Raw genomic sequence first — 27,996 nt, 5'->3', positions numbered from 1 at the left:
TCGGGACCCTTAGCAACGGGCCTAGCCGCCGCCTTCCCTTAGCAACGGGCACGCGGCAGCATGGCTGACGAGCCAGGGGCCATCGGAGACCACCACCCTCGCGTGGCCGAGGTCAGCCAAGCGGTGTCCCGGCACCTCGACCGCCTGCAGGACGGGTCCCGGCAGTCCCGCTTGCAGGCGCTGGCCGGCCTCCGCGCGGAGGTCCTGGAACGGCAGCTCCCGCCGCCGGTGCTCCAGGAGGTGTTCGCGAAGGCGATGCTCCGGCCGCTGACGCGCTGCCTGGTGGCCGACCCGGCCGAGCGCTGCCGGGAGCTGGCGCTGGAGCTGACCCGCCACGGCGTGAGCCACGGCAGCCGGCCGGAGCAGGCGCTGCCCTTCCTGGTGCCGGCGCTGACGCAGCGCCTGGGCCTCCCGCCGGGTGAAGGCGAGCCGTGCGAGGAGCTGCGCCTGGGCCTCCTGCAGCTGCTCAGCCTCCTGCTGCAGGCGTGCCGAGGAGACGCCCTGGCGCCTTACCTGCCCGAGCTGGTGCGCGCCCTGCGAGGCGCCCTCCTCGACCCGTATCCGCAGGCCAAGCGAGAGGGCTGCGCGGCAGCCGCCGCCTGCGCCAAGGCCATGCCAGGTGCGCGCAGCTTGGGGGGGGGGGGGCTGGGGCCGGCATGCGTGTAGGGTGGGGCGTGGGGAAGGGGCTGCCTGGTGGACTGGCGGATGGGGAGCTTGGCTGGCATGGGGGGGGGAGAGAAAAAATGAGGCGGGACACTTTGAAGAGTAGTGGAGAAAAGGGTTTCCCAGCTGGGTTGCTATGTAGGGTAAAGAAAAAAGGTAAAGGACCCCTGGACGGTTGTTATAAGAACTACACCTCCCGGAAAAGGGTCACAGCCTCTTCAGGAGGTCTGAGCCCGCTTGGAGGATAAGTCCAGTCAAAGGTGACTATGGGGTTGCGGTGCTCATCTCGCTTTCAGGCCAAGGGAGCCGACGTTTGTCCACAGACAGCTTTCTGGGTCATGTGGCCAGCAGGACTTCTGGCGTAATGAGACACTGTGACGGAAACCAGAGCGCACGGAAACGCCGTTTACCTTCCTGCCATAGCAGTACCTATTTATCTACTTGCACTGGCGTGCTTTTGAACTGCTAGGTTGGCAGGAGTTGGGACAGAGCAACGGCAGCTCACCCCATCGCACGGATTTGAACCACCAACCTTCTGATCAGCAAGCCCAAGAGGCTCCGTGGTTTAGACCACAGCGCAACAGACATAAATTTTAATGAAGCTATAAACCCATATAGACATATAAACATAAACATAGCGAAACCACAGCGCAAATTCACTCACAGAATCACAGATTTGTAGAGTTGGGAGGGGCCACTGGGGGGGTTGCACATCCAATCCCTGCCATGCAGGACTCTTTTTGCCCAACATGGGACTCCAAACTCACGACCCTGAGATGAAAAGTCTCGTGCTCTACTGACTGAACTATCCTGTTTCATCTAAAATAAATCTCAAAGCAGTTTACTGAAAGTTAAAACTGTAAAATCAAGAAAAAAGAAATCTCAGCCCTTCTTTAAAGCATGCAGAAGTTAACCGGCTAAAACAGATTGGAATTGCCTCGACTTTCTAAGTATACGGGTATGCTTGACCACAGCAGGAATGTTTATAGCAGGTGCCAAAAAAGTGTGTAGTGAAGGCAAGACCTACTTGATCTCCATAGACAAGGCATTCCCAAGTGCAGGTGCTGCTACACTAAGTGATTGAATTTGTGGTGCAGGTATTATATGGCACCTGTGAAAGTGCCAGTTGTGCCGATTGAAGCAGTCAAGTGGGCACATGCGGGGTAAGGCGATCTTGTAGGTAAACTAGTCGCAAGTCGATAGGGGCTTCATACACAGATAGTAACACCTTGAAATTGGCCCAGTGCAAATTGGCAACCAGTGCAGATCTCTGAGTGCAGGTGTTATATGCTGACAAGACCTTACTCCTGTCAGCAATCATGCTGCAGCATTCTAGACTAACTGCATCTTCCGGATCAAGTGTGAGGGAAGCCCTGCTCCTCAATGTTCCTTTGCTTAGGCTTAGGGCAAATGAAGTTGCATAAGAAGATGAGTCTCCTGGATTAGGCCCAGGGGCCCATCTGATCCAGCATCCTCTTCTCACAGGGACAATAGCACTCTGCTCACCAGTGATCCCAGCAAATGGTGTTCAGAGGCATAATGCCACTGACAGTAGAGATGGAACAGGAGTCCTGCTTTTTGCCACATCCATGCCATATGTTTCAAGCACATGGCTTCTCCCCCGAAAAGAATCCTGGGAACTCTGGTTTGTTCAGGGTGCTGGGAATTGTAGTTCTATTTCAGGGAAGCCATGTGCCTTAAATTAATATGGTGTGGATGTGATCCCCACTTAGGGAAAGGGCCGCAGCTCCATGGTAGAGCATCTGCTTTGCATGTAGAAGGTCCCAGGTTCAGCCCCTGGTATCTCCTGGTAGGGCTGGGAAAAAAGCCTGCCCAGAACGCTGGAGAATTGCTGCCTGTCAGTATAGGCCAGGGGTTGCCAACTTTGGGGGACACATTTGGAAACGAGAAATTCCTGTGGGCACCACATATGCACCTTGGAACCAAGTACACAACTACAACTAAAATCTGCTTTCAAACCTAATTTTGTGTATGTGTACCTAGGGGTGAGAAGGACCCTGTGGGTGCCAGAAAAGGCCTCTGTGGGTGTATGTTAGTGACCGCTGGTGTGGCAAACAATACCGAGCTAGAGGGCTGCTTCTGTATATAAGGCAGCTACATCTTGCTAAAAGACCACAGGAGATGTGAAAACTAACAGCCTGGGTTGCTTTTGTCTTCAAGAGCAGCAGGCTGAAGAAGTCAAGTAATAGGTGCTGCCAGAAGAGGGTGGGCAGTCACCTCCAAGAGACATAATCTGCCCCCATGGCTAGACCAATATGCTGGCAAATTGCCCTGTCTGATGGCAATTTGCACACACAAACTGGAAATTAAAATAATGCACCTATAAGTATGCTTACTTGAAGGTTAAACACAATTTAAATCAATAACAGTTATTCATAAGAAGCATGTTTAAGGCATTTCATTAATGTGAAATAGTTCTCTTTCAAAAATGTATGATAATGCTCACCTTGGCCTCACTTTGGCCTTTCTGTGACCTCCCATTTCCACTGCACCCTGCAGAAAATGTAGAAAAAGGCAGCTGAAATGAAATCTTTCAGTAAGATTAAGATTGCTGTTCTACCATTCCACAGCACCATTACAGATTCATTGGAGGCTGTATATTGCTAGTGCCTAAATCTTTGCTCAGCATTCTGTGTGCTATTGTAAAACAGTACACACACCTAACTACACTACTTCAACAGGAGTAACATATTTTTTCTTTATTTTCCTCTGCCAGATACCTTTCACATGCAGTCAGAAAGTTTGATCAATCCCTTAATGCAAGCAATTTCCCATCAACACTATAGAGTCCGTGTTGCTGTCATTCAGGCTACAGGAGCAGTGATTCAGTTTGGTAATGTGAAGTCTCTGGACGATGTGCTGTCTCACCTAGCCCAGCGGTGTTTTGATGAGATCCCACAGGTAACTTTGTTCTGGCTAAATTTTAATCCAGGCAGTTCTTTTTTGAAGAGACACGTGAGAGACCATATTTAATATTCTATTTTAGCACTGCAGTCTTGAACAGCTTTTCTCTTTAGGTTAATTTAGTGTCAGATTTTTAAGACCGTGTTAAGATTTTCCTGTTTGAAATGAGGCTTTTAAAACTAAATTTATGGAACACCACTTTGCATGTTATGATGAAGGATAAAGTAAAAGCCTGCCTGGGTTATATTTCTCTTTATTCTTTATTTATTAAATTTATATACCACCCAAAGATCACAGGGCGGTTTGCAGTATAAAACCACAAAAATACATAACATAATAACAAACAAACCTCCCACCCCATCTCAAAGAACTTGCAGGGATGTATGAGGAAAGCTGAACTCTTTTTTTTAAAAAAAAGAAGTTTAACCAAAACCTCAGACTTCAGGAGTTAAGGTTGTTGTTTTTTTAAAAAAAATTGTAGTACAATGGTCCGTTTAGACATTTGATGGATGTAAATGCATTGCTTTTCTCTTGAACATTTCTAGGTTAGAGAGGCTGTTACCAGTGTCACTGGAGAGTGGCTACTGCACCTGCGGGATAGGTATTCCTATTTTCACAAGTTAATTCCTCTGTTACTCACTGGCCTTACTGATGAAATACATGAAAACAAGTAAGCAGAACTCAGAATCCAGTTTATATAATTTATGCTCTATGTGGATGTTGCAGCTAATGTATTAAAGTAGAGAGCAGGACCATGTTGTCTAGCTCTACTACTGAAATGGTGTGTCCGTCCATTGCTAATGTATGTGCATTGAAATGAATGAAGGTAGAAGCCTTCATATATACAGCTGTATGCAAAAAGGCTTCCAGTCAGAAAGTAACATTTACTACTGTACGCAAAAGAGAACGAAGGCTCAGAATACTTGCTTTCCCTCTGTCTCTCAAGCATCAGCCAAATGAAGACCAACATCTTGGGTCAGGAGGTTGCCAGCATTCTACTGGTGACCACACGCTTGAGGTGGCAGACAGTTTTGTCTACCTGGGCTCCACCATAACCTTTCCATCACCTCTGAGCTGGACAAGTGTATTGGCAAGGCCACTATGGCAATGGCTCGCTTCTCCAGAAGGGTATGGGAGAATGTGACGCTAATGACCAATACCAAGATGAAGGTCTACCAGGCTTTCGTGTTGAGCATGTTGCTGTATGGAAATGAGTCATGGGCAACTTGCCAGGAGTGACACCTCAATGCCTTCCATATGTGCTGTGTCAGGAGGATTTGGGGCATCAGGACAAAGTCTCAAGCAAATATGTGCTCTCCCAAGCCCATATTCCCAGCATGTTCACACTCCTGTCTCAATGACACCTACGCTGGCTTGATAGACTGGATGGAAGATGGCAGGATCCCCAAAGACTGTGCTCTACCAGCTTTGCATTACAAAGATGCTGGCAGATGTGACATGAAGGCTGGCAGCATTAACACTGCTTTGTGGGAATTCCTTGCAGACAAGGAGACAATCAGGTTGTGTATCCACAGCAGTGGCCAGGAGAGGAATGACCACTGGGAGGAGCGCAGAGAGAAGAAATGCCATGGTGAATATCCAGCCACAAAACTCGATGCTTTTATCTGCCCCAGCTGCGTCAAAACATGTCGCTCCTTGTTGGTTTCTACATCCATTGCAGACTGTAACTTGCCAATGGTTTGGCTTTATCCCCAAAGGTGCACTCTTCAAAACAGATGGATGCCGATTCAGTGTACCCAGGGAAGACTGAAGAAGTAGCCCTTGGGGGCTCAGGGAGGGGCTTGCCCCAATCCTTACAGTTGGTCATACTTCTCTGATGGGACCTGCTTCACATGTCAAGCTAGTTTACACATCCAAGTACCTAAGGATCTCTCATTACTTGATGACTCTTAGCTGAATACTTTGGTCTCTGCACTGAAAAGTATGTCCTTTGAGTTGACATAGGCAGTGCTTTTATTCTTAAAAAAAAATGTTTAGGGGTACTCTTGTTTTTCTACTCATGTTGAAATACTGCCCCTCAATGAGGCCAGATGAAGATTCACAACATGTTTAGGGGTATGCATACCCCTGTGTCCGCCCAATATGAAAGGTCAGTCTATTCTGATGAATCTGATGGCTCATTCGCACTTGCAGATTGTATTTTGAGCTACATTCAGTGACTGTGGCACATGTATGACATTCCCGGGACCTCAGAAATGCAGCTGTGGAGATTGCCTCAGAGTATGATTTAAAATAAAACCAACACTTTCAGATGTGCTGAAAAGGGATTTTGTTGTTTTAAGTGAACCTTTTTTTAAAAATTATTTGTGTATGTTATATATAATGTGTGTTTTTGATGCCTTTGTTTTACACTCAGGGAACTGGCTCTAACTTATTGGAAGAAAGTAGGCTCGCAATGGGAAAAAGAAAACGAGAACGATATTAAAGATAAACTTGACTTCTATATTGTGCCACCTTATTATCCTCCAGGATGTGAGTATAATGAAAAAATGTTCAGGGTGCAAATTCCTTGTCCCGTTATTATCTCCACAGGCCTGTAATGAGCAGCTATTTGATATGGCAGGTACAAAGTATAGTCTCTTAATGAGAAAGTAAAATGCAAACGTTTTGAAATATTTGGAAATTTAACGTGTTCTTTTAAATTTGAAATATTATTAAAAACAAAATGTTTGTATATTAGATAATCTTTTTGTAGTTAGGAATCATGTGATGATACTTAGAGTACTTAGTAGCTTTGGTAAGACTACTATAATAATTTGAGGCATAACAGCCAAGCGGGTGCTAGAGGATAAATTGTTATGCAGCAGAGATAGCTGGTGAGTAATAACAAGCATTAAGGGATCTGTGTGAGACAATGTTCTTTGCAAAACAAGTGTAGATCACAAGGTTGGGCAACCCCCCAACTGCCTAGCTGAGCTGAGATTTTTCATGCATCTTGCCTTCTAACATCTTGTAATTGCATCTCCTGTGGAAAGATTTATGGACCTTTTTAGACAACTGACCTGATAACTTTTCACTGTATCTTTTAAGAAGTTCAAAATTGGTTTGTGGAATGGTTCTTGTTCTCTCCCATTACTGCAGAATTGTATGAGACAAGCTCTTACCTGGCTGTGCACAACTTAACAGTGGCCAGTCTTTTTGGCAAGCCTTTTGTGATGTAAGATGAGGCCAAAGTATGAGAGATTGCTGCTTTCATGCACACTGCAGTACATAAGAGGTTTCTGTGCTCTGGTGTAATTTTAGTTTATTGAGCTGGGGACTAGCACACCTAGGACACCAAGGCAGGAGTATAGGAATAGCCAGGGCTACAGATCCCTCTACCTTTGCCCCAAATGACTGCAGCTTGTGCAACGTGTGGTGCCTGTGCGACAGGCTGACTGCTGATGATTTAATGTTTAACAGACGTCTTCAATGGTAGTAGCAAATGCTTCCTCATTTTACATTTGGGGCATTTGCAGAACTCCTGGACCTGGTAAAATTTGTTAAAGTTTATTTTGGTGCTTTCTGTAAACAACCTGTTGAGGAAATATTTGGCACAGTTTATGGCACCTTTTTCCTTTTTTATTCAAGTTGTAAAGCACAATTGATTAGAAAATTAAATATATATATATATTCAAGAACAAATCCCTTTACCAAGTTACATAAAGTACAGGCAACTCCCCATTTGTGCAGGGGTTACAAGATAGGGGTTTATGTACACATCACAGTGTTAGTTAGATCCAGGGAAGACGTACAGTTTAATCATGCCAATGCCAACACGTTATAAACATTATAAACACATTACGTTCCAAGGCACCAAGTTTAATTTCCAACATCCATGTAATAGTTATATTTCAGTATCTGCTTCTCTCTCTAACAGAACCTAAATGGTTTCTGGAGTACTTCACCTCCAAAATGCAGACCACCCGTTTCCTTCCTCCCCCTGCCCCTGAATTTTTCTCTTTAACCCCCCCCCCCCCGTTTTTCTAGCTGCAAGCTAATGAACCTGACACCTCTGCCTCAGTGTGCTTTGATCTCCTGTTGACAGAGATTGCAGGTCAGGGTGAAAAGCAAAGAAGGAACTGAAAGCCACCCTGACAATAGGGCGACTTTCCACTGAGAAGAAGAAGAAAGCATTGCCTTAGGATAGGGGTGCAGACAGGTTAGGAAAAGGTAGGGGGCAGCGGAGAAGCCTTTGACAGGAGTGAGATATGCGGATGAAATAGCTGCATTTGTGCATCAGAAATGAAGGGAACTGTTGAAAAGGACCAGTCAAAATCATTTGGGGGGGGGGGGAGATGCCTCTGGTCAAATAGGATGCCACTCTCTATCTTTGTCTTCTCAGGCAGGATTTCTGAATTTGACCTCTTTGTTTTTCTGCTGTCAATTTCCATAATCCAAATGCTCTCTTCCATGACAAAAAGAAGCCTTAGTTCAGAGTGCCTTTGAAGATCCTTGCCTTTAAGTAGGTGCTTCACAGACACTTCTGTGTTCTGCATCCTGTTTAAGTTTTACATCAGGTTTTTTATTATTTGTATAGCCACACAAGTAGAGGGCCTCTTGCAAAACTGCATAATGCTTGAGGGGTTTCTTTTGTGAGAGTCCCCTTCTTCAGTCAGTTCCATTTTACCAACAGCCCTCCTCCTATTAGCATTGTCTCCATTTATCTTTATTTCAGAACTGCATGTCCTGCCTCTGTTTTCTTTTTTTAAAATAAAATGTTCAAAGTGGTGCACAACACATACTAATAAAAAACGAGAAGACCTTTTGAAATACAATTTATTTAAAAACTCAAAGCTGCAAAACTGAATAAAATAGAAGCAAGCGTCAAGCAATAAAAAACAAATAAATGAGAAAATACCCTGAAATAAATAAAATGGCCCATGTAAGAGTTCTCTGCAGGTCAGATAAAAAAGGGTTGTTTCGTAAAAGCTTGGGCAGATTAAAAAGGGCCTGGTATCTAAAAATTTAAAAGGGAAGTGCTGGACAGATCATTCAGTCGGGAAGGGAAACGGCATAAGCATTGGTGCCACCACAAATAAGGCCCTGTCTCTGGTTGCCATCCACCTCTCCTCTGAAGGTGGGATATTCAACCTCTGATGAGGATCTTAATGTTTGAACGGAGTGCTAGGCTGTAGCAGTTTACATTATAAGAAATAAAGTATCCCATTGCCCATTTCTTAGGGCCATGCTTGTGTCTTTTACATTTGGATAGTAAATGCCACCTCATTAGTCTTGAATTGCCTATAGCTGCTGTTCACAGTTCATGCCAGACTGCCAAAAGAATGTTACGTCCATCCATCAAGAGTGTCCAGCCAAATTGCAGGCTAAGTTTTGATAGAGCTGACTTGTTAGCTCCGTCATCAAAGGTGATTAAAACTATACATCCTACAAAACAGACGGATACCAGGAAAAGGTTTTAAAAATCGTACTGGCAATGTTGGGAAAGAACAACAACAGCAACATCCTGAGAAAGAATAAAGCCACATTCTGAGATTTCTGAATCAAACACCAGAGCAGTTTTGCGCGCGGGGGGGGGGGGGGAAAAGGACATTGGAGAGACCCTTTTCAGGGTTTTGCAATGGAAAAAGCCAGAAAAGTGAGTGATAAGGTGCATCTGGAGCATTAAAAAGAATCACATTACGGGATATTTGTAGACCTAATTACATATAGAAGGGTGCTGGCTAAGGTTCATATTTTTCCACATGTGTGCAGAAAGTTGCATATAAACGAGGTTCATGTGTACTTTTTTAGGTGCCCTTTCTGTGATACCTTTTATCATGACTGGTCCAAATAGGGCTGCTGTGGTCACGGCAGTCACAGGTCATCTCGTTTCTATGTACCACCACTTTCCAATACTACTTTGTCCATGCAAATAGTTGGGTGTGCAGGTAGAAGGTTTGGTAACAGCACCACCTATGTGAGCCGTCCCTTTCTTTTTGTGAGATTATTTCATTTCCTTTTGATGCATTCACAAACAAAATGTGCATGGCGCTTTGGGTATAGCTTGCATACTCTGGTTTCATTGTAAGCATACCTGTTGTGACTCAAGAACTTAAAAACATACAGCTGTTTCACAGGCCTTTCCCTAACCCTGAATTCTCACTCTCTCTTTTTCCCTTAATTTTTTTATTTCACTCTAGTGACTCGTCCAGATCTGGGATGTCGGGAGCTGGTGATCAGAAACATTTTCAAAATACTTCCAGGTCTCTGCCATGATATAACTGACTGGGTTGAGGGCACCAGAATAAAGGCGTCACAGCTTCTGGTTATATTATTGCAGCATGTAGAAGACCACATCACACAACACATGGAACTCCTCCTTAGAACTCTGTACCGGGTGTGCTCAGATGAAGAAAGTAATGTGACTAGGAATGTAAGTCTGCAAATTTCAAATTCACCCCCTTTGTGAAACACTGTTTCCAGAAAGATTTCTACTCTTCTGGGCTGACAGAGACCTGGTTTAGCACATTAATTGACTTGTCTTTGGTGAAACTAAAAAAGTTGGCTTAATGTTACACGCTTCATAAATAATCTAAAAGTTTTCCTAACAGCTAAATAACTGTGTGTGGTTTAAAGGTTTGGTTCAAACAAATTCAAAGCTTTACTTGGAACATTTATTGGAACATTTGTTTCTCGGAAAATAAGTTTCTTGGAACATTTGTAAATATTTTAAGAGATAACTCAGTAGCACAGATTCCCCTTGCATTGTTTAGATTATAAGAGGGGAAGGGAAGACTGTTTATCCTAATTTTAGCATTCCTGAAATGCTGCAGTGCATAAATATATTTGTTTCCTAGGGAAATAATTATAATTTTTATTTTAGATTTGACTAGTACTGTATCCATTCAAATTTGATTTGATTGTGTCCATTCATTTAGTTATTGATTTGTTTTTATGATATGAATCATAAAAGTGAAAAAAATTTCCTGGAGAAATCCAGTTGGAAATTTTCTGGAAATGTCCGTTCCCCCCCCCCCCCCAATTTTAGTAAATTCTCTGCAGAGACCTTTCCACCACACATAACTGTGCTCCATGGTTGTTAACCATAGTAAACCTAGCACAACCAAGTCCTAGATGTTTTTCTTCCTGCATGCTACGCAATTTTTTTGAATGTGCGGTAGACAGTCCAGGAAGGTAATCCACTTGTGGATCATCCTTGCCAGATCAGGGCAGATAGGAAACTTATACAGGCACTCTTAAACTAAATGTATATCTCTTCGATTATACAGATCAGTGGTGAGATTGTTCAAAGTATCACCTGTGGTGCTGGCCAAGTGAAGCATTAGCAGCCTCTTAAAAATCATAAGCAGGAGATTAAAGTGTAAATGCTTGGGGGGATAAATTCCATTTTAGAACTATGTGCAGTTCATGCCCTTTCTAGTTAATTTCACGTTATCTTTTTCTCCCTCTTTCTGCTGCATAATCCTCCCACAATATTAAAGTATGTGTGTTCCATGTGATACCTTTAATTGGTGTTCAGACATGGCAAGTTTGTGCTTCCTTCCTGCTGTTTTCCTTTGTCTTTGTGGAAGCAATAATTAATCCACTTTATTATTTGCAATAGGTGCCATTTAAAACCCAACCTTAAGAAAGCTTGCATGCTTATTTACCAGCACAGCACGTGAACAGGGGAAAAGACATTCCTATGGGTAAAAATAATGCTTAAGGATCTTCTTTCCCATTTCATAATGTTAGTAAAACTTGCAAGCAAAACTACAAATGGTAATGTTGAAGAAGAGAATATTGCATTTTTGTCCATTTCTGAAAAGTTAATAATTGAATTGGATTTGAATGGCTACTCATTTGTAGTGTTCCAAAGCTCACATGTGCAGGAATGGCATGGAGAAGAAGTCTATCAGTGGCTGCTAGTCACGATGGCTATATTGAACCTCTGGGATTCAGAGGCATTATGTCTGTCAGTATCAGTTGCTGGGGACAGCAGCAGGAGAAGGCAACCCTTTTTGTGTCCTGCCCAAGGGCTTCCCCAAGGCATCACTTTGGCCTCTGTGGGGAGACAAGATTCCAGCTGGTTGGGATTCTGGTCTGATCTAGTAGGCTTATTCTTTCGTTCTTAGGACTTGCCATTCTTCCTCGCTAAAAAGTAAAAAGTTGGGCTCAATTTGAGGCATCGCTCCAAACCATGGTTAAGGAAGCTTACTATGGTTTGGCATGGTATCTGAATTGACAGATTGTGGTTTGTTACTAGCCAGTAAACCAAAATGTAAAAGCATGGCTTAAAGTAGGTTTGTAAGCCATCAATATGCTATTTGGCATGATTCCTGTTTGAGAGATTGGTGCTGAAAGAAGGCATCTGAGCGCTCGTTTTGAGCTTCTTTGATACATGTCAAGAAAACTTTGTCATCCATAAAATTGTGAGTGAAAGGGTGGAAAGGCCTACAAGGCAATTTCTGAAGCATTTTTAAAAAATGAGCAAAGGCAAGCGAGCTGGCGCCCTCGGTTTTTGTTTTCAGAATGGCCACGTTGAATTTGTTTGGTCCTTTGCCTCTCATAATCTGGGCAACGTGTTTGTGTTCCCTTTCATAGTGTGTGAATGCAGCAGAGCTGATTGGCGCCTTTGTCAGCCCAGCAGTATCTCTGAAGTTAATCACGTCTGACCTTGAAAAAGCGCCTATGCCATCCTACCTCATGGTGCTAGCGGCAGTTATAAGGGGTTCGCCAAGGAAAGTCTTGCAGCCTCATTTGGTGCACCTTGCCAGCACACTGGCTTGCCCTGAAATAAGACAGAGGTCTGAAGAGGTAAGGAGAATGCAAAATAAGCTGGAATTATAGACAGTGTCCAGATCTTGTAAGTCTTTGTAAGTCTTGTCTCAGATAGTTCCTTAGGCTTGATGCATTACGTTACATTACATTACATTACATTACATTACATTACATTACATTACATTACATTACATTACATTACATTACATTACATACCACCCTCCATCCGCAACCATTTTTAGGGCAGCTTTGGTAACAGTAATCAGAATCATCAAGGTGGAAGGGAAGGGAACCCTAGGGTCATCTAGTCCAACTGCAGTCCAACCTCAGCTAAAGCATCCGTGACAGATGGCCATCCAACCTCTGCTTAAAAACCTCCAATGAAGGGAGAGTCCACAACATCCCGAGGGAGTTTGTTGCACTGTCAAAGAGCTCTTACTGTCTGAAAGTTATTCCTGATGTTTAGGTGGAATTTGTAACTTGAATCCATTGGTTCAGGTCCTAGCCTCTGGAGCAGAAGAAAGCAAACTGGTTCCCTATTCCATGTGACAGCCCTATAGATATTTGAAGATAGGTTTCATATCTTCTCTCGGCCTCCTCTTTCCCAGGCTAAACATACCCAGCTCCTTCATCCGTTCCTCATAAGGCTTGGTTTCCAGACCCTTGATCTTCTTGGTTGCCCTCCCCTGCAAACTTTCAATATCTTTCCTAAATTATGGCATCCAGAACTGGAGACAGTACTGCAGGTGTGGTCTGACCAAGGCAGAACAGAGCATGACTATTACTTCCCATGATAGAGAAACTATACTTCTGTTGATGCAGCCTAGAATAGCACTTGCTGCATCACGCTCATGACTCATGTTAAGCTTGTGGTCCACTAAGACCCCTAGATCCTTTTCACATAATGATTGTTTCCTTTTGTGTTTACATGGCCATTGGCCACAGTGATAGCATAGTTGTAACTACGGGAGAAAACAGGCTTTCATGACCACCATGAAATAGCATGGATATGGCCATGTGACTTAAGGCGGAGCAACGCGGGAATGTCAACAATTGCCTTGTGGAAGCATTTCCTTTCTGTTTGTATTTGGTAGGTCTTTTACATGGAGCAGCTGCTTTGCTGTGTGGAAGCGCTCATTGATGTATGCCAAGAGGACTGTAAAGAAGTAAGCCTTCAGCTAATGAAGGTTTTGGTAACAATAACGGCCATACCAACTTCTGGACCCTTGCATGTGAAGGTAACCTTGACAGAACCACTGCTGTATGGTCCTGTGTTTTGATTTTGTTTGGTTCCTTAAGTCAAATGACATTGAACTTACTGGTTCTTTCCAGGTGTGGCATCTTCAGACTCTCGCAATTGAGCAGCAAAGACTAAAAATAAAGCAGTCTGAAAAATAGAAAAATAAAAATTACTGCCTGAAAATGTACTATATAATAATAATAATATTATTATTATTACTAAGCACAGGGTCAGCATGGTTAAGCCTGTGCACCATATTTGGCCTGCCAAAGCTGGCCCTTTATCCTCAGGACGTTGAACCTGTCGTCATCCAGGTGCTGTTGGATTCTACCTACCAACAGCACCTACCAGCATAGCGAATGACAGGAGTTATACACCAGCACCATTTGGACGGGTCTACAGGCTTCCCTGCTTTAGCCCACGAAGCTTTGTAGTGTCCCCAAGTGAAACAGAAAAAGCAGAGCTGCCTTACACCAAATTCTATCGGTGGTACAATTTGGTTTTGTCTAACTGATGGCAGCTCTCCAAGATCCTCATCAGGGCCTTCCCCAAACTGGCTACCTAAAATCCTTGTAGTGGAGGTTTCAGGGATTGAATTGGGGAACGTTCTGCATGCGAATCGTGTGCTCTATCACCAAGTTGTGTCCGTTCCTATAAGCCGCCAGACAAAAAGCTGAAAACCAAGACCTTTTTAATTACCCTCACTAATTACGCAGTGTACCATGTTTCACGGCAGGATTTCAGAGTACTATCTGAGCTTCATTATAAAACCTTTATTTGGAACTTCCCCGAAGGGAAAAGATTATCCATAAAGAAGTGGTCTCAAAGGGTGGATTTGTTTTAATCTCTTGGAGCTAGCATTGTGGAAAAAAGACCCAAGTGTGAGCTTTTTTGCAAAACTGCTGCAGAAGGGGTGATCTTAGCTAAAAAATAAGAAGGGGAGGAGGAAGCAACCATAAACCTGCAAGTCAGAGCAAACCCAAAATATATTTTGTACAGGGAATATGTTGGTATAGGTATTCTTCAGCCTAAGGTTATGCATTCTCTCAAAACCGTAAAGAAATCAGCTGCTAATGATACTAGTCTTTTTTGTGCCAATTGCGATAACTCAGAATATGGGTTTTTTTTAAAGTTTTCTTTCTGTACTTAGTCAAAGGATACAGCAATGTCTTTTCAGTAGCTGCCCTTTTCACCTCCACACCCGTCCTAAGTTTAAAAATGTTTCAGTCATTATTTAAAATCTGAGGCAACAGTCAAAGATGCCTTTGATAAAGGCTGGCCTTTTTTCCCTCCTGATGGCTATCTCCGAACCATAAATCACTTTATTCCCAAGTCGGATGCCAAATAAATCAGTCGGCCATCTTTTCATAGTAGCTCTTTGGTGGCCCAAGCAAGCTTTGTTGCCAGACTTGCTTCTTCATTTACTTCTTCACTTACTTCTTCATAATGACTGTTTTACTTCCTGTACTGTTGCTCTAGGCATGATAATCTCAGCTGGTATTTATGGCCCTTGTCACTGACAAGCAACTTCCAAAAAAGTCATAATTTTGAAAGTTGGTTTCAAAACTGTAAATGTAATACACCTTAATTTTGCATTAATTTATACACAAAAGCTAGAAAGAATACTTAGAGGTATGGAGTCACGACGCTTGTACAAAGTCACAGGAATCTAGTTTTTCCGTGTGGGGGGCCTGTTTGGTTTATTTTAAAAGAATAAATTCCTGAACAACCTGATTTTGAAGAAAAATGGGTTGTCTAGACAAGTTTGAAGAAAATGTTCAGTGCTGATAGCATCCAAATAGATGTCCTTTGAGAAAATTGAGACAGTACATACTGGTGAACAGTACATTCATTGAACTTTAAGAACCTCACCTTTCTGCTTAACATCTTTTTTTATTTTATTTTTGAGAAAATCCTGAAAATGGATGATGCATACTTTATTACCCAAGCAGTGCTCCCCAGGTATACAGTTATACCTTGGGTTACAGACACTTAGGGTTGTGCGTTTTTGGGTTGTGCACTGCGCCAAACCCAGAAGTACTGGAATGGGTTATGTCCGGGTTTCGGTGCTCGCGCAAGCGCAAGCGCAGAAACACTAAATTGTGCTTTGCGCAAAAGCGCCAAATCACAACCTGCGCGTGTGCAGACGGGTTGCAAACGCTGCGGGTTGTGAACGTGCTTCCCGAACAGATCATGTTCGCAACCCGAGCGTGCACTGTAGTTGCTTTTGCAGCCTGAAGTCAAGGCTCCCAGAGATAGGCAGATGTGCTCAGATTGCTTAATGTTCCCAGTGCAATACTAGTGCAAGGAAGAGAGGTCCTGGTTGTTGCAGGGATGTTGGAACTGACTACAGTGGTGCCTCGCAAGACGAAATTAATTCGTTCCGCGAGTGCTATCGTATAGCGGAAATTTCGTCTTGCGAAGCACGGTCGGAGGAAGCGCAGCTTTATGAAACAAAAACAAACAAACCGCAAAACGTTTTCGTTTTGCGAGTCGCGGCCATAGGAAACTGAATGCCTTTCGTCTAGCGAGTTTTTTGTCTAGCGAGCCATTCGTCTAGCGAGGTACCACTGTATCTAAAGAAGCTGGAAGAAAGAAGTCAAAGTGGCAGTCAAATTGAGGAGGACAGGAATCTAAGAAGTGATCAAAGCTGGGGCAGCAATCTTAAGAAGAATTGACAGAGTGATTAAGCAGGCAGTTGGATATGGGATTTTCTTTTGTTGTTACTATTATATTTCTTACCTGCCCTTCATCAGCTGGTCCCAAGGCAGGTTACAACACCAGAGTCGAGATGATATATCAGAGCATATAAATGAGGTTAGATTAAAAAAATAAATAAAACAGTTGTGTCTTGAAGGCAGACAAACTGATCACTAGAAAAGGTGGCCTTTTAAAGGACCATTTCATGTGTGGCATGGTCTGAAAAACATAGCTAAACGCTCTTTTTAGTCAGCTGGTTAAAAATAAATAAATCATGTTTTCAAGGCGTCATTGTTTTAACAGCCCATTGTGTGAGGATTCACACAGTGAGCTGGTTAAAACCAACACTTTCTAAACTCATTTTGTCTCCCCCCTCCCCCCAGTTAGAAGAGGCAATGGATGCATTGGCTCAAGTGCAGCACTTGGAGGGTGCTGTTTGCCTTTATCAACAACATATATCTCAACTTATGGAATGGGTATCCTTAACTCATGATCGTTGGACCTGCTTCTCTCCAGAATTACTACAGTTTGATGTGATTGCCACTTATTCAGGTAATGTGGACTTAGCAGAATTGGTATGAATGTGAACGATCATGGGAGAACACTATAATTCCAAAAGGAATGAAGCCTCTAAAGTAATACAGAATTTCCCACCTTTTAACCATGATTAACTAGCAGCTGTGAGCTTCCTTCTCCCTTCGATTGTGCATATTTACCTCTATCTTTTCTTTTGAAAATTTTCCATGGGGCAGTGTTGCATCAGGACCAATGTTCATGCTAACCTTGGTTTGCTTCAAACTGGTGTTTGCAACCTCAGCTTGAAGTAGGTTCACAAAATCTGGCATATTGGAGTTTGTGTATGTTTCCCAGGCCTTGTCTTTCCAAAATCCAAAAGAAAATGTGTTTTTTCTCTTTTCCTTTTTTTTTTGGCTTTCTTCCATTTCAAGAGGGAAGAGTTTAATTTATTTTACAGCTTTTGTTTGTCTTCAGAGCTAAGCCTTTTGATGCAAGGTATACCATACTACTAATTTGTGCTAGTACAAAACATAGTGTTTCCACTTTTATTTTTTAGGCCCCATGATTGGCAAAGCTCTTCAGGATTTTATTCTCATTCTTAAAACATGTCTTCAGACATCTAGAGATCCCAGGATGCGTCTGAAACTATTCAGTACTTTATCCCAGTTGCTTCAGAAACCAAATGAGACCGTCAATTCTCAAGGGTAAGCACCATTCAGTTGCACATAATGGTGTAAAGCGTTATGTTCACAGTAAGCTATTGGCTGATTTCACTCACTTTCTTTATCTCCTAGCATGGGCAGCAAACCATGATCCTTGCCTCAGCATTATGTCCAAAACGGGATTGTGGCTTGCTTAACTCAAACTACGATTGGTAGGCCAAAACCAAAGTTAGCTTCAGTTCATGATTTGTTCGGAGAGAGACAAACCAAAAGTCCACAGTTTGTTGCTCTGGTTTGCATGGCGGGGTGGGGTGGGGAGTGAAGTGGGTGCCATTTGTGCATTCACAACAAACTATTAACTCTGGTTGACTATGACATGATGACATGAGAACTCTAGCATCGCCTGTTCTGCTTCCCAGTTGCTGTTTAAAGAGAAGATGTGGTTTGGTGCTCTGTGTGATGCGGTTAGTGCGTGATAATGTTGATAATGCCAAGGTCGCAGGTTCGATCCCCATATAGGACAGCTGCACATTCCTGCATTGCAGGGGGGTTGACTAGATGATCCTTAGAGTCTCTTCCAACTCTGCAATTCATTGGTTCCTTCACAATAACACCTGCCCTCAGATGTTTCTATTCTTAATCTGTCTCATATATGGTCCCAGTCAAAGGATGTTGTTATAGCGCACTGGATGTTGTTATAGCTCACTGGCACAAATTGTATAAAAACAATATGAGACATTCCAATAGGCCAAGTCCAGAAATGGAAAACCGAAAGGCACAATTCAAAGCTTACTGTAAACACATCTCCAGTTATGCCCATAGTAACTCCAGCTTTCATTATGATTTTAGAACTGTACTCATGATTGTGCATGCCTAGAAGCTTGTTGTGTAGAAAAGGGACTTCCTAAGTTTACAGGTCCTTGGATGGTAATTTTCCAGTAAGAGACCTTCCTTGTGTCTCTAGACACTTGCTTATATCGTAGAAAGCATATGTACTGTAGAGTGGATTTGACTGAAGAATGCTGTCCCTCGCCTCATCTATGAATTCCCACAATGTATGGCAATAACATGTTGAAATATTGCATAGTGAGATTTGATTTATTTCTGGCAGTGAATGTAGACATGTGCTGGATGTATGATGGGGAAATGAGGGGGAACCCCTGAGGTAGATAAGGATTAAAGGGGTGGGGTTGGCTTTGGGGAAAAGGCAGGAGGCATTTTCAGAAGCTGCTTCTGCTACTCCCAGCCTTATGCCATGCATTGGACATCCTCTGAATCTTCAAGTGCTTGGACTGGAGCCAGCCTGCAAGTCCCAACACCTGCCTAATCTCCTGGCAAGCAGCCATTTTTTGCATTGTAACCCTTGACATTCTGCAGCCTCAGGTGGAGTATTTTTTGGGGGTGGGCAGGAGAAGGGAAGGAGGAATTCTGAGACACTCCAGAATAAAGTGATGTCAGCGATTGTACATCAATCTTTGTAACCAAGCTGGCCCAAAGACAAAAATAGTTTAAATTGGACTTCTTCTGGCACACATAGAAAAATCCCTAGGGCTGTTGTTAATCTGGTAAAGCGGAGGCTAGGAAATCTTAAACAGAAACTGTATTAACTGGATTACAAATGGTCAGGGTCTCCCCACCCCTCTCTGAAGTAGAACCTGTACTTTTGGAACATTTAGAAACAAAAACAAAACTGCTTACTTTAAGAACATCCCATAAGCCAAATATAGCAGCATTTTAATGTAGGATTGACAGTGGTTCTGTGCTTCCAACAGCTGTGGGACAGGCAAAAATAATTAGGCATAGCTACACTCACTACTATCTCCATACTGGAAAAAGCTGTACCTGTTGATTTTCCATGTTGAAGTTAATGTAACTGCAGTGCCTCTATGCAAAAAAACAAAAACCCAAACTATCTTTGCAACCTTGTTTTCATGAAACATTTTCTTAAAGTCCATTCAGAGGATCTGCATGAAAGGAATAGCTATAGGAGCCAATCTATCAATTTTATGAGAGCTTAATTTAAAAATGAAGTATTATTTGAAGGCTGCATTTCAACTTCTTTCTCAGGGGGTGGGGTGGAGTTAAAGAGGCTTCATGTCTCACTATTTTGAGGCCTGTCTTTACCTTTGCTCTTCTGGGGGTTCTCTTCACCCATTAACAAAGACGAATTGAAATCATGTGTTTTTGCATTATGGGTAAGCCATTCTCGGGGGAAGGGACATGATTTCTTCATGTTTCCACTGTTACAATCACAGTAATGGTGCTTTATTGATAATTACTAATATTGAGAGCAATTCAGGTCCCCAATAGGAAGAGAAGGGTGCAATTTAAGTCTCATTTTGAGCAAAAGCCAGACACATTCCCATGTTGGAACAGCTACCGCATCTTTATAAGCAAGCATGCACTTTCTTTTAACTATGCAATAGACTTTCTTTTCTGGCAAATGGTTCAAATTGACAGGTTGCAATGTACCTTGTTACAGCTCTTGAGCAGATATCTCATTTTGCTGAACAATTTGGCAGTGCTATTCCTCTTTTGCCTCAAAGATATTAAATATAACACATTTCTAAATGCATTTGTCTTCGCAGAGAGCATTCCTTTGCCAGTGAGTAAGTGGCTCTGCTAAAACCCATCTTTTGTGTTTTTGACACATTTTATTTAAGGGATTAAAAGAAGCCATTACCAAAAACGTGAAGGTTCTCAGGGGTCATTTAGCATAGACCACCTCGGAGCCAAACACTGGTTTGAAATGACTTGATGGAGAAAACGGCTATATAGCTTTTAATAATACAATATAACGTTGCCACAAATACAATCAGTAATACATTAAAAAAAAAAAGAGGTGCATTCAGGCATGGTCACACAACCACCATGTTTGTTGGAGTTTATAGAAATTGTAGGGCATTGTGGCTCTCTGCCAATGGCAAGCTGGCTAGATGTTACACAACTGTGTCATGTATATGCATTTATATATTTTTTATGTGGCCCATAAAAAATATAATTAAGGTCTTTTTATGTGGCCCTTTGTCACAACAGTCACAGGGCCATTGTACCACAAAATAAAATACAACTAACACAACACAATCAATGCACTGTGGAATATTGCCAGGAGGTAGACAGTTGGCCATTTCCCTCCAGGCAATGTGCACATTAACTTCAAGCAATTTCTGTACGCCCATTTGGACCTTGAGTTGATTTTGATTTGAAGATGTAAATGCCCTGATCCTGCTTGGGAGACTTGTGCAGATATCATTTGCTGGTGGAAATCCGGTATGCGTTAGATTGTGTATCCATATGTCGATCGCCATTCATCTGCATTGCATTGTTTTCAGTAGCATGCACATTTGAACGTGAATCCTCATTCTGGCTCAACTAGGCACATCTAAATGCCTTTTAAAAAGAGCTAATGTTAGAATGGGATGAAAGCATGTTGAGCTGTTGGCTTTTATTTGAGCTTAGAGCTATTTGCTGTCTTCACTACTAATTCTTAAATGCCACCTGCTGGAGGAAAAAAATGCATAAGATTGGGAAAGCTGTCTTGTAAGGGCCAACTAACAACAGTTGGTAGCCAGTAGCTGCTTGAAAATGTAGGCTCCCACCCCTTGGGTAATGAAGTTTATGCAGCCGGCACCATGTGCATAATCGGTCATTTTACACAACACTGCAAAAATGCTTTTCCAGTATTTGCCAAGGAACACACAAGATTTGATCATGCATCACTTGAGCATGACCACTGGGTGATAGGCAAGAAGTCAACATGGAGGTGCATGGTTGCATAAATGAGCATTTAATATTAAAAGCTTTTGCCGTTTTTGTACTTTCAAAGTCCCCCAAGTGCTACACCAAAGGTATTGACCAGTGTAGGTTGGCCTCTATCTGCTGCCATAGAAACATGGCAGGTCCCCATTCTGCTGTCATAGAAACATATCTGAATATCTGAAAAGTTGGTCCTGATTCTGGCCTGTATCACAGAGGAATGTTGATGCTTGAGATTAAGTTCTGAGACAGGTAAATGCTCCACGGTGGTTCATTGTTTGAGATCGACAAGATGAATTTGTAACAATGGTAATTTTTTGTATACTGGAGCTGTGGTCTTGCTTGCCGCACTTGCCAACCCCCCTGCCATTGCCTTTCAGAGTGCCTCCACCCTTGCTTTCCTTAAACTTCTGTAAATATTTTTTTTTTTGGGGGGGGAAACTACTTTCCCCTCTCAGTGCCGCTCCCAAGCCATAGCCACTGCTGTAGTGCAAGCGATCTTCACTTTTGCGCCCCTGCCCCGCCCTGACTTCATGGAAATCAAGGATTGTGATGCAGCACTGCAAATCCTCCAATGTGGGCTACACAACAACATTCTTGCATTTTCATTATATAGAGAAACATTAAAGCCTCTTCAAGTCAACTTGGAGTGGTTTGTTTCTGAGACACTAAAGTAAGGGGCCTTTTGGGATGACAAGGAACATACCTTGCAGCGCCTGAAGCTGAGAAAGATTTCTGCCTCTCCTCCTCCTGAAATGTTTATACAAAGTCCACTTACTTTCCCTCAAAAGAAATCTGAGTAATGAAGTATTGTTAACATACACTGTCATCATATTAGATTCATTCTTTTTCTTTTTCATGCTTCGTTCTTCCTGTTCTGGCTATCTTGTTTTCAAGACTGAAAATGTGCCTTTTCACCCTCCCAGTCATTCCATCACGTTCACATAAAGCTTCTTATTTTGCTGCTCTTTGTTCTTGGCTTCAGGCAGTTTTGTAACTACCTTGAGATCCTGATAAAAGACATCCTGGCTCCTAATCTGCAGTGGCAAGCTGGAAGAACAGCAGCTGCCATCCGCACAACTGCTGTATCATGCCTCTGGGCTCTTATTTACAGTGAACTGCTTTCACCAGAAGAGGTAAACGTCCCCCTCCTCCCCTGACAGCCATTCTGAATATTGTCATCCAGAAATGCAAATCATCTCTGTCTTTCTATAAATCAAAGCTGTTGCCAAAATACAGCATAAGAATACAAGTTTAGAATATCGGTTTAGCCTGAAAAATTGATACTTGGGTAGCAAGCGTTTTATCATTGGGTCACTCCTAACATAAATATTTTTGATGGCGGGGGAGGGACCTGCAAAAAAAAGGCAGAAATTCTGAAACTCTTCACTTGCAAACAGGGCAGCAGCTATTTGCGGGGGTGGGGAAGTATTATTAGAGAGCTGACCCCTTCTTTGAATGTCGAAGGCTTTATTTTAAAATATGTAAATTTCTAGCCTCTTTCCATATGCCTGGAAGTCACATGCAGGCAATATTCTGTCCAATTGCTCAGTAAGAAGTAAATCTGCTTGCACCTTCCAACACCCTGTCAAATGAGAGAGCAAAGGCACTGGACTAAGTGGCAAGTGATTGGCCCTTATATTTAATTTTATTCAAATCCTTTAGCAAGTGACTTTAAATGCATTGCTACCTATATTTAGATCCTTGCTGTGTCCCACTGACTTCCAGAGCCCCCCTCCGGGGTAGTTCGTTTCTCCCTCTCCCAGCCCTACAGGTCTGTCTGCTTCACATATAGTATTGATGAATACTTAGATTTTATAATATTGGAGCTTTGCATTCATATATTAAGCAATGCTATCTAAATCATAAAAATAAAGGGTTGGAGCTGGAATAAGTTAGTCACCCCTAGGTCCCATTGAAATGAACGTGAAAAGTGAGTAATAATTAACAAATGATACTGATTTTAATGGGAACTTGGTGCCACTAACATAGTCTGGATCCAGCCCATAGTTTTTAAAGAAATGCCCGACACTTGGATCAGTTTCTTTTAAAGTGGGCTTTAAAAGAGGATTAGACAAATTCAAGGGTAAATTCAACAGGTATTGCCCAAATAGCTCAATAAAACTACTTTTGAGAAGATATGCTGCTGAATATCAGTTGCTGTTAGACAACATCAGAAGTCTATTGCCTTATGGCCCTTCTTGTGGTCTCCCAGGAGACTTCTGCTTGACCACCCAAGAAAGCAATTTGTTAGACTAGATAGAGAATTTTTATCAGCAGGACTTTCCTTATATTCTTTGGCCATTTACATGATTTGGCACTGACTTGATCCTTGTCCTAAATGGTTTCTGCAAGCTGGTACATATCTTAACTGCCCTGTAGCAGAATGAAATTGAAACATGATATAGGAGCATGAAAGGGTATGGAGGAGACCCTGAACTGAACAAAGTGCAAGGAGAGTTATTAATTGGGAACCACACATGGTAAAAGAGGTTTGTGTGGAAGATCTGGAGAAAGAGAAGATGCTACGCAACAAGAAAGGAGGCAGATGAAATAGTAGGCAATGGCTGTTCAAAGGTTTGCTACAACTTGGGAAAGGAGTAACACTAAGTATTCTCTGCCCCTATCTCTGATGTAGAGTTTGTGCACGAACCCTAACAATCCATATTTTTCTTTCTTTTGAGATTTGGGTGGTCTGTTACAAATGTAGTTTGACTTTTACTGTTTGTCTATATTTGGATATTGTGGCTGCTTAAGGCCAAGACAATAAAACTCACTTGACTTGAGAGACTAAACAATTTGGAAGATAGCTCAGAAGATCCCTCTAGGATGAATGCATGACATGCACATCCTTGCATTTGTTAGAATGCAAATGTTCTTCTGCATACTTTACCCTAAAGCAGGCTGTGTAGTGTAGAGCATGGTTTGCACCCTGGTAGAATATGTGTCACACCTTATACCCATGGTCCTCTTTCTGCTTTTGTCTTAAGATTTTTAAAAAATTGAAAAGCTTAAGGGTAGAGGGTATATTGGTTGCAAGATGGGGTTAAGGTGCAAGACTGTTGGTTTAAGAGCTTAAATTTGAACATGAGCACCATCTTCTGGAACACTAAAGAAATGCTAACTTTAAATAATTCATCTCTCACTCCAAAAGTGGGCTGGTGGTGGCAGCCATGTCATATGTTCATTGGAATTGCTTCCCTAGCCTTCAAAATATGTGCCTAATCCCCTGAAATATTTGCATTGTGGTTTTAGAGAACTCTATTGTACCCCACAGAGCTGAAACGGCAGATACACAGAAAATGAAAAGGTCATGAGGACATGGCTGGGATCCAGAGGGTTAGGTGTGCATGTGCTCAGTGGGATTTCCCCCACTACCTTTCTCTGATGCCAGTGCCATATCACAAACTGCTTTTGATAGTTTCAAAAGCAGTTTGCCACATCATAGTTCAATGAGTTCTCTCTGTGTGTGTCTGTTTCTGTATAGAAAACCCAAACTCATCATAATCTCCTCTTAGGGCCAGGCAGTTCATATTTTCACCTGGCCACTTTTATTATATCTGCCATAAATTTAATTGAACAAGCCAAAAGGGTAAAGCGATTGAGAACAAGCTATGTGAATGCATGTTCTCTCTCAGGAGCAAATCCCCACACGTCGAGCTGTTCACTGTGGTTAAAGGAAAGATCTGCTCAGTGAATGAACCAAGAAGACAATGCTTCTCTTACTTTTTTAAAGCATTTCTTGGCATTTGCCTGAGTCCTGCAGACATCAGTGAATATAATAGCAGACAATAACTGAAATTGAACTGATTGTAACTACAGTCCCCTTTTCTTAAGCTGGTGGTTCCTTTCCTTGGTTTCAGATGCTGAAAGTTGAAGATGTGCTGATGCCCAAAATAGTTGCCACACTGGAAGAAGATTCCAAAATGACACGCTTAATGTCTTGTCGAATAATCAGCATTTTTCTAGACGGCTGCGTAAAACAATTTGAACTCAGCAAAATTTATCCAGGTATGATAGCCATTGGTGGTGGTGTGGACAATCTTTCTGACTTCTCTTGTTTGAGAATGTGCCCCTCAAGTTCACAGGTACAGGTGCATCTGCCTGTGCCTTGGTATGTTTTACCTTCTAGTCTGCTAAACTGTGGAGCAGGAGAGTGAAAGACAGTCGGAGTGGAGAGTGGACCTGACTGGTTACCATAGCCAGACCCATGGGCATGTTCAGGTGTGAAGAGGCCCATCTAGTTTACATGGTGTGTTTCTTTTTTAAAAATGAAGTAAATACCCACAGGGTTAAAACTAATTTCAAATTTACATAGTGACAGTTGACACAAGAACACTGTTTTCTTACATTAACTGCTCATCTTACATTTGGGGAACCTGAACGTAGCACAGACGGGGTTCCTGTATGGTTTCTCCCATAGGCACTGACCTGGGCAGAGGCCTGGGCAGATTAGCTCCAGCAAGGTTTTCGCATCGTGTGGCTATGCCCTGAGCCACTTGCAGTTTGATGAGAGTCGGAGCAAGTGCTGCTGCATCTGCAAAAGCAGCTGCTGACCACTGCAGATTGAAATGGTATAAAATGTGAGATCTGTGCAAACTTGTATGGAGAACAGAAACAAGTGGTTCACAACATGTGAAGGAGCCCTTTTAAAGCAATGACTCTGTTGGGTTATATTTTTGAACATAACTGAGCCAAGAAAGGGGGGGGCAATGAAATCTGCTAACCACAGGCAACAATTGTGGTTTTGGTGGGAAGGACAGATCAGTATGAAGAGGAGCAATTGGAAAACCTGTGCCCCCTCAGATATTCTCATCAACCGCAGGCAGCATAGCCAGCAGTTGAGGATGAGAGTCCAACAGAACCTGGAGGTGAACAACAGGTTCCCATAACTGGCATAGAATCTCACCTTTTCGTTTTTATTCAGGAAATCAGTTGAAGAAAATAAAGACATTTTCACATTGCTTTATTGTGTTAATTTTATTGTATGGAATGTTTTAATTGGTGAGTGTGTGTGAGAGTGAGAGAGAGAGAGAGAGAGAGAGAGAGAGAGAGAGAGACCGACCACTAGATTGTAGTCAGCAGAGTGTAAATTTTAGGAACAAAATAACTTCCCCATCTCTTTGCAACATAATTTCCATTTGTTACTGAATATGGCATAGTGTCCATATAGTAAACTTTTGGTGCTGTTGTATCATTTTTCAGAACTCCTAAAGCGTTTGGATGATTCATCGCATGAGGTACGACTAGCAGCTGCCAATGCCTTACTTAGCTGGTTCAGATGTATAAACAATGATGAAAAGAAAGCCCTATTAAAAACCAACATTGAGTTCCTGTATCAAGAACTGTTGGTTCACCTAGATGACCCTGACCAGAATATCCAGTCTGCTGTCTTAGGTAAGCCTTTGAATGAGTTGTCACTTTGATGTTTTTTAAGAAGTTGGATTAAGCACCTATTTTCTGGGGCAGTAGTAGCTGTGACACCAAATGAGGGTCAGAAGAGAGAGAGAGAGAGTTGCTTGATATTTCTGGGTGGAGGAGAGTGCTCTGGCAATGTGAAGTGTCTTAAGTGCTTGTGGAAAATCATGTTCTGTGTGAAAGGTGGTCAGCTTTGAGAAGGTAAGATGTTTGCTAGGGCAGCAAGTATCAAAGGAAGGAACTGCAGAGGAAGGGATGAAGGAGGTTGTCTTTCCAAAGGCACAGATATACCAGTCCTGCTTATACTAAATCCCATGTGAAGTAATTTCTGAATAAATGTACACATGGATGCCTTAGTTTGGCTAATGAGGTAGGAGGAAGAACTCTTACAAAATATGAGTTTACACTTTCCTTGTAAATTTGGACTAAACTCTCTGATGTCCCTTTTTATTTGACATGTCTGTGTTAGGAGTACCGGTAGCTCCACCAATTGTTGTGGAGGGTTTTATTACTGTTGTTGGGAAATTTTTTCCAAGCTTGCAATCTTTGTCTTTCATAATCCACTCACCAAATGATTGGTTTATCTTATTAAGACCTGTGCAAAATGTCATTTTAACTTGCTTGACACTGACTATAGGTTTTACCAAGCACTGTGCCTGTAACTGAAACATGCAACCTTGGCTCAAATTGCACTGAGCTATTCTTGCAGGTGCGCCAATGCATCCATACAGCAAGACTTTCCCCATGAATTTCAGTGGAGGAAGCAGCTCATTTGCACAAAATATTCAAATTTGCATTGGTGTGTATTTGGGGCTCTCAATTGTGTTGGCTGCATAAAAATAAACAGGAATCTATGGAGGCATCATTTTTTTCCTGAAAAAAACTCCAGGAGGATTTTGGGTTATTTTTGCAACACAGGGAGAAACAATGAAAATACTTAAAGTTTTATATTTATATTTGGTATGATCAGCTTCATATTGTTTCTGAAAAATTGCATGCTTTCTAAGTTAAGAATGCTCCTGTGTTTTTGGCACAGTAGGAAGTGAAGGACAAGCTGTTTTTGGTAACCGTATATAAACTTGTGTTTTGCAGATATTTTGAAAGAAGGAGGTGTTCTCTATCCAGATAGCTTGGCAAAACAAATTGAAGCAGTTGTGCACAAACATCGCTCTCCAGCCTACTGTGATCAGTTGCTGCTGCACATTGAATCAACGGGCTGGAGATATTCAGAATCATAAATGCCTTTGTGAGCTGTGACTTCTCATTTGTACCATACAATGTTGACACTTCAATAAATGGAGAAGTTTCAGCTGCCACATACTGACATTCATGCACAGATATAAATAAAAACTCTTACAGGCAAAATATTTTTAACTTTTTTAACAGAAAAAA

At 42.3% G+C, this 27,996-nt stretch overlaps 1 protein-coding gene across 1 annotated transcript; it reads left to right on the top strand.

Moving 5' to 3' along the window:
- DNAAF5 (dynein axonemal assembly factor 5) lies at positions 1–27,996 on the top strand. Its single transcript, XM_033166954.1, has 13 exons — positions 1–619; positions 3,401–3,585; positions 4,134–4,258; positions 5,966–6,081; positions 9,732–9,964; positions 12,136–12,348; positions 13,407–13,550; positions 16,636–16,804; positions 17,325–17,472; positions 22,172–22,322; positions 25,050–25,197; positions 26,392–26,583; positions 27,697–27,996. Exons 1-13 carry the CDS (start codon positions 61–63, stop codon positions 27,840–27,842), a joined length of 2,529 nt encoding a protein of 842 aa, XP_033022845.1. The 5' UTR covers positions 1–60; the 3' UTR covers positions 27,843–27,996.

Source organism: Lacerta agilis, chromosome 13, assembly GCF_009819535.1.
Source record: "Lacerta agilis isolate rLacAgi1 chromosome 13, rLacAgi1.pri, whole genome shotgun sequence".
NCBI lineage: Eukaryota > Metazoa > Chordata > Lepidosauria > Squamata > Lacertidae > Lacerta > Lacerta agilis.
This window is presented reverse-complemented; position numbering and strand designations above follow the sequence as displayed.